The 15,895-nt window shown below is 47.3% G+C and overlaps 1 protein-coding gene across 3 annotated transcripts in view; it reads left to right on the top strand.

The window, feature by feature from the left end:
• Positions 1-15,895, top strand: part of adamtsl3 (ADAMTS-like 3) — a 55,345-nt gene that overhangs the window by 13,632 nt on the left and 25,818 nt on the right. For all 3 annotated transcript variants that reach the window (XM_029170799.3, XM_029170792.3, XM_029170826.3), the window contains exon 2: positions 6,479-6,595. In XM_029170799.3, coding sequence (XP_029026632.1) covers positions 6,479-6,595 — 117 coding nt within the window. The remainder of the gene's footprint in view (positions 1-6,478; positions 6,596-15,895) is intronic.

The raw sequence follows: 15,895 nt of genomic DNA, 5'->3' as shown, positions 1-15,895 counted from the left end.
ACTGCAGGAATAGAATTATATTCGGTTGATGCATATTAACAGTTTTTTATAATTCACCAATAATTCAGTCCAGACTTCATGGTTTCTCTACGTGTTATTTAAGTTATTCTACTGAGAGATTCTGTTTAATTCCTGCATTGCAGATAAATATTAAAAAATATAAATTACCTCCTAAACTATAGGAGGCTCTAAGGTGATAAAGTGTGTAATGTCAGGGCAGTGGACCTGGACAAAGTGTGTTAATTCATTTATGTGTTGCTTGGATCACATTAGTAACGAATAGCTCAGTTCAGCGACTGTGTACAACAATAACGCTCCATCGTAACATGTGGACCTAAAGCGTAAAGCTTCTCTTAAAGCGGCGGTCATTTATTTAATCCAATAACCAGAAACCAGAAGCTCCTGCCTGTGTGTGGTTCTCCTGCATCCTACTGCATAACCTGGACATCACCTGACTGAGACCCAGTGGAGCTGGATGAGGTTGAGTTGGACCACACAGTAAAGGAGGAGCAGCTCAGCATGTGGGAATTCCTTCAAGAGTGATGGAAAATAGCCCCAGCTTGTGAAAGTGAGTGACGAACTGGGCAAAAATAAATACATTTATTGAGAAGGTTCTCTCAAACATTCAATTCTTATAATAAGTTAAATATATAATATGAATTATTGTGTGAACTGCAGCACAGCAGGAACAAGGAAAGACAGGCTTTATGTAATACAAATGATTCTAGGCTTTTAAGCCTGGATGTTGTAGTCATGGCAAGAAGGCTTTCAGAAACCAAACTGGTTCTTAAAGGAAATCCCTCTGGGCTATAAATCGGTGCTTTGATTGCCATCACTTATAAACATAACATCAGCTAAATCTGCAACATTCATTCCAGTCAGTTTACAGGACACACATGGCTGCAGCTTACCAATGTTTAGGGATGTGGCTGAAAATGCGTAAGCTCTAAGAAACACACAGAACCTTGCTTACTGGTAAACATCCAACATTCTTTCCACTTTGTGCCCAGTGTGCAGCTGGCTCCCAGTAATACAGAGCACAATTATGGGATTATTAAGCAGAGCGCTGAATGGCTGCAGGCAGGCCAGCGTCGCATTGTTTGCCTTGCTGCCAGCCTGATGAGGTCAGGGTCCGAGAATGCTAAGGTTACGGAAATGAAGATCGCTCCATGGCCAGGAACTGAAAATGAGGGCGGTTCATTTGGAAGCAGGACTGCAACAGGGATTCACTAACCGCAGGCGGCACATGGGAGTGAAGCCGATCTCTGGAGGACTAACGGATTAGTTGTGATGTGATAATTTCCTTGCTCGCACCTGTAATGATGGTGTTTGTTTGGCGTTCAGTGGTGTGTGGTCAGGACTCAGGCCAAAAACCTGCCTGCTTTGATCTTCATCTAGTTCACAGCTGATCACTGGTCATCTGGGAGATCTGGCATCTTAGGGGCAACGTCACCTTCACATGTGCAGATGTTTAAAAGGAGATCTGATATAAGTGGACGTATCACTCCTTTAGGTTAAAAACCGCTGCTACTGTACAACTGAACAGAAATCACTGGAACCACAGGTCAATAGTCAGACAGTTTTTTTCTGTTGAGACATTATGAAAGGAATCTCAATGAATAACTGTAGAGTTGTTATATCCTTACATTTTAGATGAACAACTCCAATATGGGTTTCTGCTAAGTACAATAATGATAAATGGTGCCTTATGTGTGTTTTTGCTTTTATTTTGTCTTTATTACTTTCTTTCTTGATCAGCATTAGCTGCTGCTGCCCTAATCTTAAATGAGGCGACTGTGTTTGTGCATTTTATAAAATTCAAGTACATCAATAAAAGTTGCGGAGCAGCTCTGCTAAAGCCCCTATAAACTATTACCATCAATCATCCAGTGACAGTCACCTTTATGAGTGAAGCTGGTGTTTTGAATCGGTCGCACACATGCGCTGAGCCCTGAACCTGTTGGCCGCTATGTGTGGAACATTGTGTTGAAACGGTGCCACCCAGCTGTCAATTTAAATCCCTCCACGATTGTATGTGATGAGGGGGGACACATGTTTGTATTCATGTGTAGTACATTCGGCTACGGAGCAGAATCCACTGCTCCCTCAAACACACTCTCCAGCATAATCTTTGGAGCTGTGGTCAGGATGGGAGGTCCTGTGTTCACACAAGGCGTCATTACCGATTACCAGCGGTAACGGTTGCTTAACGCCGCTGGACAGAGCTGCTGGACCCATGGATTGATCCGACTAATGAAAAGCTGTGAGGGAGAGCTGTCACGCAGCTGCTGCAGACTCCTCGTAGTCTGCGTCCGATGGGCTGGACCGCTGCCAACGCTAATGTGATAGCGCCCAGTGTTTAGTCTCACTATGCGGTGGGGATGCTTTCCAGCGATGCTCTCATGGCTGAATGCAGGTGTTTCACATTTAATTACACTTATTACTTGTGTAACTCAATACGGCGTATTAGACAGAGTAAAGCAAACCGTTGAATCCTAATTTTGTGCTGGATTATAATTATGGGTTTGTGCTGCAGTTCCTCCTCCCAACTTCCAGAAGCACCTCGTAATGTTGGGCATCTCCAGAGGTCTAGTAGAGTCCACGTCACTGCGGGTTACTCATCTCTACAAGACCAGCATAAATAGACCTGGTGTATCCATTGAAAACACAGTGTGATCATGGCTGCCCACCAGTTTTACACTCTTGCTCAATCTTCCTGCCTGTTTACGTGAAATGGGATATGACCGAGCCGAGGTCATTCATTATAGGCAGTGAGAGCAATCAGGAAAACAAGGGGTTTTGCTCTTGTAATGGATCCAGATTGGGTGGAGTGTTGCTGTGTAAACTCCTCAGCTAGCCGTCAGTGCAGCAGCTGTGGTATGTGTAATTAGCATAAGTCTGTCTGATTTGTATTTGCTGTTGTGGGACGGTTCTGTCAGCTTTCTTTTGAAAGCCTCATTAAACTCCACATTAAATATAATGGCAGCCATTACCTAAGTATGGAAACCACACTGTTAGCGTTAAATTAACCTTAGCGCTGAAGCTATGTATGCGTTAGGATTGTCTGTTAGCTAGATAATGGGATCCAAAGGCCTCCACAGTACATTTCCAAGCTCCGCCTGTGAACCAGACGGCTCATCGACATCTTGATGAGCTGCTGTGGCCTCACACATGGTCGGCAGGTGGACTAACCTGCCTGCTAAACAGGAAACACGCTAGTTGCTAATTTTGCATGCTCAGATCGCCAGAGCGCTCAAGTTGCCATCAGCTTATTGTCGGCTCTAGTGAGAAGTGTTGTGATTTATTGTGAGGGCGCAGGCTGTGAGAGGTACAGTATTTGGTGTCTGTTTGCACAGCATGCAGTCACAGGGGATTCTCCAGAAACCAGTGAACAGAGAAGACAAATGAACGGAAGCTGCCGTGTGAAAAGATTGATGTTAAGCTTTATGATGAGCTATCCTGTTCCAGTGTACTGGGAAACCGTCACACACAGTAACTGTAGAAAACTCTAAGACGCTAGCGTGCGATTCAAGATTCTAGTGCTTATTGTCTGTTAAGGTTTTAATAAGCAGAGAGAGGGTTACTACAAACACTTTTTAGCCTTAATAATGACGGCTCCACATGAACTATCAGGTGGCAAACACGACTTTACTACCACTAAAACATTAAAGGCTTTCGTTTTCTGGAACCAAATAATATCTGATCTATTAGCTAAGTGCACTATGTTGTACTGTAGGAGTCCATTTATTTCACTCACCTTGTACTAATCAGCATTTATTCTAAATCAAAACATCAGTTTGACAGATGTTTGATGGATCCTCCTCCTCCCACCAGCTTCCACTTAAGCTTTTATCCGATTCTCACCTTTAGCTGATCTGCTTTATGTCCTGTCGGTATCGTCTTTCAAGAGGAAATACGTCTAATAATGCTGGTAAAGTGCTGTTGCATGAGTCCTTGTCAAAGAAGGGCCCCTGGATCATTATGGGACATTAAAACATGAGGGTAACAGAACTTAAACGCCAACGAATGCGATGACTAAGCCAGGTTCATCTTAAAACGGTTCATCTGTCTGTGGTAGTTGTTTTTTTTCTGGGGCATCTCATTAATTGTACTTTAGATGACAAGTACAGTAGCAGGATGTGAGGAGGACAGTGATGGGGTTGAGCTTCATGTCACTCATAACAGTCCCAGGACACACTGCAGTTTGGGGACACAGAGGTCAGTGTTTCATGTTCAGAGGAGTCTGGCAGACAAGGTGGAAATGTGGTCCATCTTCAAAGACCAAGAGGAGGAACAAGACCTAAATAATCCAATAGGAATCTGAGAACGTGATGAAAGTGGTTGTTTCATTTGCCAGAGAGCTTTAAAACAACCTTTGCAGTAACCATGTTTTCAGCTTTTACACTCAAGGGTGTCTTGTTGCCTGAGACATGCCAAGACTCTGTCATGGCCTTTGTGACGCTTACCTTTATCAGTTAGGAATCCTGAAGGAGCTGTGGGTTTGTTGTAATGGCATGATTCATCCAGGATCAGTGGATAAAATCCTGCAGCACATCGATAGGTGTGGTTGAAGAGAAAAACACCTTTCTTTCCAGATGTGTTACGTGAAAGATTCCCTTCAGAAGTGGATTCAGAAAAATGTCCTTTCCTCTCAGGTTGCATTCAGACAGGAACCAGTCCTGAGAATATCCAAATATTGAATGAACTTTTATTCATCAAAGGCAGCAGTGCTCAAACATAAGCCTGAGTCTTGGCCTAATGGCCTTTTCACAGTTTCCACCCAGACAGGGGAAGCTGGCATCATGTTATAGGAAAGCTCAATTATAATATCAGGTTCAGTGTTATTACTGTTGATTTTATGATTTCGAAGACTTGACTTGTTCACTTCCTCTGCTCTTCCCAGCTCTTTGAGATTCAACCCGGCTCTGAGGTTAACAAATCAAGGGCCCGGTTTTGCTTCCACCATTGACTTTTGTCACATTGACACTCACACTGGATCTGAGGATCCTTTCGTGTGAGTGAAGCTTTGGAGACTGGGGGAACCGGAAGCAGTTGGCTCTTTCAATCACAGGTGGCTCCACAGACCAGAAGGGGATGTTTTTATAAAGCTTGTGAAGTTCATTCCAAATAAGCTCAAACATTGACTTATAGAAAATTAATCACTTCACTTCACAGAGAAGATATATCAGGTAGTGGCCTAACACAGACTAAAGCAGCCTTAACCTAAGATTGTCAAGCCTTTTGTTGCTGAGGTACAGGTCCAGTAGTTTGTCCCCTAGAAATACGAAACATCTAAATTTGTTTTTTAGAAACCCATTCTTCAGTTTTTAGTACATTTATGTTGGCGGACTACTCGTTTGGCTAATGAGACTAATCCTGGTTTTCTGTGATTTACTATTTCTATTCAAGTCAGGAATGTCACACTTCCACTTGTTTCCAACAAATTTAGCCCAGGCAGAAAATATATTTCAGATACTATTGCATAGTTGTAGTATCTAAACATATTTTCTTGGAAAAGCAAATACGATAAAGGATGCAAAGCCCAGCACCTTGGCTTTCTTTACAAATATTGTGGGTAAATGGTGCTGTGTGCCAGGTCCTAATGGTTCAGTCCAGTGGGGGTATGCAGGATGTTTAGCTGATAGCATGTGGCTAACTTAGCCCCAGCTCTCTGGCTCCCACACATCATGTAAGGTAATGGATTTTAACTTCAAACTGATAAGGAAACGTATTAGGAATCATTTGGCTTCTTGCGTCAGATCCTTGCTTGGAGCTCTTTAACTGTCAGTGTTGCTGCAAAAAATCTTAGATATGGCCCAAGAGCTGCTTCATCTGTGGGTCCATATCCAAATATGGCCTTGGTCATCTGAGGACTTTGCCCACATTTCAGGGCAGTGACTTATGTTATTACAGATGCCTCCGCAGCCTAAATGACGGCAGCTAAGCACTGCTGAGTGTTGGGCTTTAGACCAGGCTTGATCTGTCTTGTTTAATCGTCCACTCTGTGGCTCATTCCCACAGAAAGCTGCAGTGAGTTTTGCCGCAGTTGCTTAGCAGCATTTTTCTTGCCCACCAACAGAAAAACTTGCAGCCGTTAAGTATCCCAAACCCACATCCCCTGTTAGGATTCACGGACGGCAGCTGAGGGCCTCTGTCCTCGAGGATGCGGGTCCTGCTGTGCTGCTAATGGGCCCTGACCAGGACGCCGTCACTCTCTGCCTCTGAGATCTGATATCAGATCTTTAGTACTGTAAATACTCCTTCAGGTCACGTCATGGTTACTTTCATCAAAGAAACAAACCCGTTGCCTAAATCTACTTGGATTTGCTTTTTTAACCAGACCATAGGAAATAGTCTAGTCTTAATGGTCTCGTGGTGTTTCTTATATCCATTCTACCAGCAGAGGTTCCTCTTTTGGGACTGCAGGATATTCACACGTCACATGGAGTTTGTTTGTGACTTCCCCTCTGTTTTTCAGGTTGCCGTGTGGGCTGACGATGGGGCTGCAGTGTTCATCAGAGAGTTCACTCTGATTCGGCGAGACCACCTCCACGAGGAGCCTCTTCATGACAGCAGCCAAAAAGCTGAAGACCCGGTAAGTTCCCCCTCAGGAGACACTGCACTGACCGCTCACAGGACGTTCAACTCTCTTTTATTGCAACATATTGAAATGCCATACAACTGAAATCCACCAATAAATCTATTGCAGTGTTTGCGTTAGACTCCACACCAGAACTGAAAAGATGAATACAAGTGAATAATGATGGTGGGATGCTGGGACCTGAGGTGTAATTTGACTGCAGGCCGACCGAGCTTGATAGGATACAGGGCAACACACACTTAGTGTAGCACTCCAATGAACACACATGCTACACATTCTGGGGTGGGGCGGCCCTGTGCATCGCATTTCGCCCACTCTGTCATCAGCTTTGCTGATACATGACTGTAGTGGTTCCTTCAGGCCGATCGCTCACCCAGACGCTTCATCTAATCGGGTGGGAGAACGGGTTCAAGGGCTCGTGTGCAGCAGGATCTGTTTAAACTGATCACGTCTTCCTGAACACCTAAACACAAACTCCTGTGACCTCTCCAGAATTCATCAACGTGAGAAGGAATTCCTATGCAACGTTCATTCGTCAGTGACCTTTGACCTTAACAAACGGTAAACTAAGCTAGCTACTACTGCCTTCAAAACATCAGGGATGCCGGAAGTCCAGCGTCATGTTTTAACACCAGATAATGACGGACTGTGTGAAAGCTCACGCGTTAGTGGAATCCTTTTTCTGTGTTAATGTTAAATGGAGCTTACATTCTAGTAATACACTGTGTATACTGTGAATTTGACAGCACTTTGGATTTACTTGGTTTTATTCACGATTTTTATATAGTAAGTCAGACTTAATGGAAAAACCATATAATCCCCGTATTAGAATTTAAACATCATGGGACATGCTCGCAGCACTGCAGCTAGAAACCACAAATAACTATCTTTACAGAATTTGGATTTCACATTGTAACCGAGCAGTGGCGTGATTTATGATGCTCTGACCTCAAGCAAATGTTTAAATTTGCATCAGCTAGTTTTTGAGTGACTTAAACCCAAGAGTTAGGACACGGCTCATTCTCTCCACATGCTGTATTTATGCCCTCAGAACATTAGCGGCTCCGTTGCCCCTGTTCACGCTGTCATCAGGTGCTCCACTCTTATCTGCCATTATAATGGAATTATTTATTATCATCCTTTCTTATTATGCTCTGTGTTACTCTTACTTCATTATTCTTGTAGTGTGTGAAGACACATACTTTAAGAGAAATATGCGATCTTCCCACATTTGATTAGCGATACGGAGGCCTCCCTTTGCTGTGTGTATGATGCTAGTGTGTCTTCGTATGAGGGGCCCTCAGACTTCCAGGAGCCGCGCTTGTGATTCCTTTCACTTCCATGTTGGATCTTGGCTCAATATTAGGCTTGAAGCGATGCCAAGACAAACGCAGCTTAATTAGCAAGCGGCCCAGGAGACGGAGCCCAGACTCCAAAGAGTATTCGTTTTCTCTTGTTTAACTTTCATGAGAATGTGCCAGGGTCGGGCGGTGGGCAATACCCCTGACCTCCCCAGCACCTTTCCCCTGTCCCCCATGAGGGCCACAGATGAATTGTTCACTCCCACAAGTGTTTTTCCTGGCAGCCACCGCACAAGCTGTCTTAAGCAGCTAAGGCCTAGCATGCCTTTCTAAATTAACCTGTATTTATTACGTGATGGCACTGTATCGCCTCAACAACGTCAGGCTTCATAAACAAATATTAAATGAGCCCATTCGGTTGAGAAGTTCCTGAATCAAAGCGTGTGGGGGGTCTGACGGTGGAGCTGTGAGCTGCCGAGTGAGAAAATCTCCCTAATATGACTGAATGACTGTGAAGATAAACAGAAGAGCTGCTCATAAATCTAGCGCCGACTACTCCCACTCATTGTTTGGCCTTGAATGAAACTTTCCAGCATGTTAGTTTGATCCGTTGCAGTCGCGGCGCCGTAACTCACTCAGAACCTGCGCGAAGCGTTTGAACGCGATGACGAACCTTCAGCTGAGTTTTGCTAAATGGTCAGGTTTATTTAACTGCAGGGAGACGACGAAAGCCTAACTATTTATGTCTGTAACACTTTAAAGTTGGAGGGAGATGCACAGGTGGCAGCTACAGGACGACTTAAACAAGTTCGTTTGAATTATTGTTGGAAAGATAAATGGGGAGAAAGAACCTTTTTGACAGAAGAAGAGAAACATGTCACTTTTTTCTCTCAAGGATAAATCCAGCAATTCATTGGTGATGTACCTGTGGTTCTGTCACTTAAAATACATTTGCTATGGATTCTTTAGCGCTGTTGATGTGAAAACATGCTCTGGTTTGGTTTCGTCTGCGTTCAGCACCTACTCGTCTGCCTACTTACACGTGAGTTGGGTGCTGGTTCTGATTTCAGATGTTCGAGGAGATAATATGATCTCTCATCCCCACATGTACAAATCTGCATGTTCACAGTAAATTCAAAGACACACACACACCCAGTGCTTCTAATTCGCTCCTTTAACTCACTTGATGCTGTACAAGGGCACTGATTGCTGCCCAAGAATGGCCAGGATATTATGGGTTGTGACGCTAAAGTGGTGGTAATGACAGTTATTAGGGCCCCACTCTGCAGTAATGACTTGAGGCCCAGTGTGAGTAAACTCGGGTTCTGCCGGTCTTTACACGTCTTAAGGAATGGTTGTGGTTTTCGCACCTTTTCCCCCCTCTCGTCTCTTCCTCAGATGTTTCCTTAGATGTCTCGTCCTCTCTGCCCTTTGCCTCCCTCACTTCATCACGTGCCAAGCAATCGGGGCCTAAATGTTTTTACACGCTCAATTGCACCCCAGGCAGCAACAGCCGGAGGCTCTTTGTCCTTTACGGCGGCCTTCACGGTGAACAAGTGCCGAGACGATTCCGCCTTCTGGCACCGTGTCAGGGCTCGGAGTAAGTGAGGCGGGAGAGTGGGGCCGAGGGCCGGCCGGGCGGCGGGTGGCCCTCAGCGGCCCAGGCAGCGGGAGCTCCAGGAGCCAGAGGGGCCCATCGCTCAGCTGCACATCGAGTTGGCAGATGTTTTACGTGTTGCGCAAAGTGGAAAGGGCAACGGTCTTGCACAATTGAGCACCTCATTTGTCTTCATTAAAAGCGTGGGCATGTTAGTTTTGGCAGCGAGGGAGGATGCTCACACTCTGGCTCCGTTCCCGTTGCATTCTGTGTCTGCGGGTCATAACAGCGCTTTGTTCCGTCTCCGCCTCGAGCCGTCGCTCCGTTCGTTGTCCAGTTGTTCATCATTGCTCCTCTGTTCTGCTGCTGGTGCTGCAGATGGATGGGAGCGCGTTGGGTCCAGTAATCGTTCTCGTGGCGCCAGTCAGCCACGAACGCCGGTGTTTGCGTTTGCGTCGCCAACAATCCGACAGACTGCGCTGTAACGACTCACAGTTGTTTGTGAGCGGAACAAGCGAAGCCCGCCGTGCGCCGGGAACAGAGAGGCCTCGGCACCGGCAGGCGAGCGCCGCTCTGGAGGCGCTCGTGTTGCTGAGTTGTTCGCGTTGGCTGCCTCGCTGGTGCTGGGCCCGGTCCCAGCGCCGCCCGCAGGCCCGGTCCCAGCGCCGCTGGGAGAAAGTGCTGAGTGCTGGTGAATGTGGTGTGAAGCCACGTGGCTCTGGTCTGGGCATCGCTTTCTCGCCCCGTGTTTCTCCATCAACCCTCGCGGTGCCACGGCGAGCGTCGCCCCTCATTGCGGTCCCACGCCGGCGCTGTGGGCACTGAGCGCCGCCGCTCCGATGACACCACCAGGGACAGCACCGCACCACAACGCCACTGATGTGGGTGTGTGGGCGCGTGCAGCTGTTGTGCGTGTGCTGCCGTTGCACGCGCTCCCCCCTCGGCTCCTCTTTCTCCCTACTGTATGTGTGTGGCCTCATGAGCCCGGCTCACAGCCCTGCGCGTGTTCACAGGTTCCGCCGCCGCGTGGTCCCGCGCACGCGGCCTCCAACCGGGCCGGTGATGCGTGGCCACAGCCTTTGGGCGTCTGCTCCGCCTCGGCGTGTGAAGGCATGCGCGCCCCTCGGCGGCGATTGATCGATTTCTAATTGTTTACATTTCTGGTCGCGCCCCCTCCGGCGCAGATGTTTGGACCTGGACCTGCAGCGACGCAGGCGTGCGCAGGCGTAGGCAAACAGAGGCGCTCTCGCACAATAGGCCTGTGTTAATGCCAAACAATTTCATCCAGGAATTTTTGGAACTCCTTTCGCTCCGGCGTTTGGCGCGGCGCGTGGTAATTGCTTCCAAGTGGAGGTGACTATTAGTAATAGGCCTCTTACCTTCTGGTTCTTGATGTGTGTTTGGGCACATGTGTGAGATCATCCACAGCCTTTTTTGTTGAAAAAAGAGTTCAATAAGCAGCGTGAAGGTTTGTCGCCTGCCTTTTGTTGAGCAGAGAACGTTGCAGCCAAAGAATAACATCAGTCTGACTAACCTCCACCCCCTAGACTCCTGGAAAAAAATAAAGATGTTGCTTTAAAATAAACCAGGACAAGCTGCGCTCCATTTTGTGGTTCTTGTGTTGAAACAAGAACAAAGTGCAGGGTGGTTGTTAGTGCCTTTTATTAACTTCAGTAGCACTCCAACGTAAGCTTCAGCAGCTTTGGCACCATGTTGCCGATATCCAGTGTAAGCAGAGTGTTACGGCGGTGATTACCTGCTGCTGAAGGATCGGCGCCACCCGTGCTCCGCACAGTTCAGCTGCAGCGAGGTGCAACCCGAAACGGGTGGCTTCCTTTGATGTGGGCTCTAATGGCCCGGACACGGCCGCTACAGCAGCAGAACAAACATACACTCACCGCCGCCGGGTTCCTGGAGGGAGGAGGAGCCTGAGGTTCTCACATCTCATCATTTAAATTGTCATCGCTCACAAACGGCTTTAGTCCCCTGTGGTATCTGAAAGAATATGACATGTTTAAGTGTTTAAGTGTTTCTTTTAAATGAATAAATATCTGCATCTGCAACGGTTAAAGCTGCTTTTGCAAACCGTAGTTTTGTTCTCCGTGGGTCAAAAAACAATGAAGCCGGACCGTTTGTGGGCCGTGGGAGATTTGAAGGGTCTCATAATGTTCAACTGGACTTCTCTGGTTACACTGGACTTAGAGGCAGCTGATGAAGGTTTGGTCTCCCTCTGGTGCGCACTGAGAGCCCATCACTGCAATCCAGGGTAAACGCTGTGAGCTTAAACATGAGAAAGTCCCAACACACACACACACACACACACACACACACACACACACACACACACACACACACACACACACACTCTGGATTCGCTCGCAGATGATTTTCGCTCTTGGGGAGCTTTGTGAGAGAAGGTAATGTGTTCACAAACCACAAAATTGAAAAATGAGCCTGATGCTCTTCCAAGCTGAATAGTGAACAATTCTTCTGCAACATAAGAAGCCATACTTAGAGTGGCTCTTACAACACAGAGGCAGGATTCTGACCTCAAATTAACATAATTTAAGGATCTTTGTAGGTTGCTACGAGTTTCTCTCTGGCCCACAGCTTCTCTCCTACATGCACGGTTTAGGAGATGAAGCAGCAGAGGCCGCCGTGCTGCTAACGTTGTCCTGAGTCTCTTATGAGCCCAGTCCTCGTGCACAGAGGCAGCCGGGTCTGCGTCCTTCCTGCCATCAGGTGCCAAGATGGAGTCCTCATGTGGCCCAGTGGCACCAAAGCTGCAGCATATGTGTGTGTCCTTCATCAGATCTACAGTACTATCAGAACTAAACACTGCAGCTGCTGAACGTTATCAGACTTTAATGTGCACGTCTTGGTCGACGCTTCTGTGGCTGTTACATGTTACATGATGTTGCACATATGAGGCAGAAGCTGGCTAAAACTGAAAACTTGTTTGTGTGTTTAAACCAGTCAGACTGAGACCTGAAGGGAAGTCCTGTTTGTAACGTCTGTATGAGAGGAGCGTCCTGGGCTTCAGTGGATGTGCATCCTCCCACACGATCCCAAACTTCCTGCAGTCATTAACTTTTTATCAGTTTCTACTCAAATCACAATGAAAGCAGAGCCAGCGGAGGATGGAAGCTCCAGATTTATGGGGCCGACGAAGGTCCTGCCTGCAAACGCTGCCTGGAGACCTCGGGCCGGGAGCCAGGACGTTAGTCGTCTGCAGACGTCTTATTGGGGCCTGCGCTCCATTGTCCCCCTGGTGAAACGTCCACGTTGTGTGAAGACAGTCTGGCTGTGAGTTATGCCGTTAATCTTCACGTGGCCGTGCAGCCAAATGTGAATATCTGCAGCCATCTATCACTTGATCCCAAAAAAACTCATTAATATTTTACACAAAGCTCATTTGTATGAGTTCAAATGGAGAAACTCATTTCCACCCGACCTCTGCGCTGTGTTCCGTGGGATGCATGATTTGTGGCACCGCGGGGTTTACAGGTGGAAGCCCTGACTTTTCCAGGATGAGCTCAGGGCTGTGATGACAGGGGGATGACGCCTGACGGAGCGGCCGGTGAGGGAGGTGCGTGATGAGAGAGGCCGTGGAGCCTGTCTCTGCCACCGCTGTGATGGAGGCGTGGAGTGAAGCGCTGCTGGACGAGCTCGGCCTGTTACAGAGGCCAATGGTTCAAAACGTGAGCGCGTGTGTTTGTCTGATGCCGGGAGCCATGAAGCCATGAGTCGCTGATGCAGCCTGTGTGAGTCTCCTCCTGTTCTGTATAGAAATAGTTTCTGAACGATTCTGTTTTCTTTCTATTAAAGCCAATAAGTTGTCTCTTGAATCACTGACAGACTTCAGCAGTTTTGCAATGAGACACTTTTCATACTGTGATATTATTTAAGTCCATGGGCTCAGTTTAAAACCTGAAGAGCTTGAATCACTTGTAGTAGTGTTCTGCAGACACAAGATGCTGCTCTTGAGCTTTAAATGATCGGAAATTTTAGCGGCTTGTTTTTCTTAACTCGGTGCTAACTTCACCTCCAAACAGTCTTTGTGTTAGTTCTTTCTGTGAAACGTGATGATAACGATCACGTGTGAGAGACGTGACCGATCGCAGGAACCGCTGCTGTTCTGCCTCCACTTCCTTTCCCATAATCACCTGTGCTGCTGGCTGCATCACGGGCTCACGCTTCGCTGGTCGGGACCTGGCTGCAGCAGCGTTTTTAGGCAGCCGTGAGCCCAGAGGCTCCTGGGAAAATGGAAGAAATGGAAGCCTCAACCTGGGTTGTAGTGAAAAAGCATTCAGTCGCCTCCTCGGCCTGCGCGGCGCTATCAGCCGCCAGTGTCTGTCATTATGTCCATTACTCTCAGCTTCCTGAACTCAGCCCTGTTTGTTCACCAGCTCCGTGACCTTTGTCTCTTTCGGGCCTTTAAGCTCCTCTTCGCTGTCAGGAGCCGCGTCCCGTGGGCTGCGCTTCCTTCGTTGACCTCCCAGCGAGGGCTCGATTTCGGATGTGCCGGTGTTTACGGTGGAGGGCAGCGCAGGAGGCATGTGAGCGCTCCTCTCTGTGGAGACCTGTGATCTGTTCACTGGGTTCAGACAGGCTGAGCTGAAGCGCTGTCCAGAAAAAGCTACGCCGAGGGATGGAAAGAGAAGAGAAGCCTCGATGGAGTGACACTGAGAGAGAGAGGGAGAAAATGCAGATGAAATGGAAACGTGTTCGGCCCAGTGACTCACTGCATGTGCGCTTTTTCCACTCTTCTACTTTCTGCTGCGCTTTGACTATTTGTCTCTGCCTCCTTTCCTTTTACACTACTAAGTTTCAAAGTGTGCCCGGTTAAACGATTGGCTGATGGGTTTCTGATGCTGCTTGCGGGTGAACGTTTGAACAGACCCGCCGTAGCCTTTTGCAGCACGGTCGCATCCTTCATGCTTTCCGAGCTGATTACAGAAGCATATGGGTGATTACAGAGCTGCGCTGCGGCCGGCTGATGGATCGCTTCCTCTGGGCGAACGTGGGTGCTGCAGGACAAAGCCCAGTGGATGTGCTGAAGAGCGGCTGCTTGAATGAGCTGTCAGCACCTCCAGCACCGTGGAAAGTCACAGACAGAGGCGTGGACTGTGCGGCCTAATCCCCTTTAGAAAATCAAATACGGATCAATGCGATTTAAATAATTTCCAAAACCTCAACAGCACAACTCAGGAATGTGGGAGGATCACTGAGTGGAGTTCAGGGTCTCGCACAGTGTGGGAACTTTGTGCTTCCATTGGAAAAGGCCACATTTCCAATCTCACCTGACCCACTTCCAAACTTCAAAAACTATCTTGGACCTTTTTAGAAGAAGACGTTTCAGCCACTGGCCTTTATCATCCGTTTTTCAGCTGTAATCCTTTCCATATTTGTGGGTCGGGTACGGGTCGTATCAAGGACCTGCCGCACGCACGCCCCTGTGCTCTCCTTGTTATTGCATCATTATTTAACCAAGTGCAAAATGTCAGATTTCAGAGGACGCTCTGAGGGTTGAAGCCGCCTTTGACCACCTCCATCATATTACTATCACTTTCTGTGCTGGCCTCGGCGCCAAAGACAACACACAATACGTTTGTGCCAATGAAAAACACATGTTAGCGATGTGACTCAATTTGGAGGTCAGAAGCTGAAACCGTAGCTGCGAGGAGCTCACGCTGCACAGATCGGGCGCGTCTTCGTGCGACTGCAGAGGCTTCGCCTGAAAACTCGGCATGGACGCGCGGTGAACAATAAGCGGCTGAGGCAAAGCAGGCGTCTTTCTCATTTTGGGGGTTGCTGCCTGGTGTCTCCGCTGTCTGTTGTGTCTCGTTATGCAATTATGTACGAGGTTAACAAGAACGTCTGCTTCGTGTCCACGTTGCGATGAAGTGCTTTGAACTTACTGTAGTTTCTCGTGTTGTGGATCCAGAGATCTGGCAGAGTCGGTTTGGGTCTCTGGGCTCTGGACTCTTTCCTCTATTAGCCGCTTGATTTAAGTGGAAAAGTACAGTGTTTCACACATATTGGACTCTTTTATGAGCTGCTTTACATTCCCATATGATTGTAGGCATCAAGCATTTCCACACATCTAACGGACACTATTTATTTAACATAGAAAAAGAGCGAGATCAGACTGAGCGAGCAGGAGATTATTCATGTTTAGTGATTTCATGTATAAAAGTCCCACATTGTCTCTGCTCCCACAACAGATGTGTAGCATTAAATGAGCGGGTAGAGGTGCATTGAGAGAATCATTTATTTTGAAATTATAGTAACCAAAAACAAACTCACTCAGACAGGAAGTAGTTTAGACGGTAAGAGTTAGAGCGTCTGTCAGTCATTTTGTGTTGGGACTGTTTACGGGTTGTTTTGTTATTT

Source organism: Betta splendens, chromosome 2 (assembly GCF_900634795.4).
Source record: "Betta splendens chromosome 2, fBetSpl5.4, whole genome shotgun sequence".
Taxonomy (NCBI): Eukaryota; Metazoa; Chordata; class Actinopteri; order Anabantiformes; family Osphronemidae; genus Betta; species Betta splendens.
This window is presented reverse-complemented; position numbering and strand designations above follow the sequence as displayed.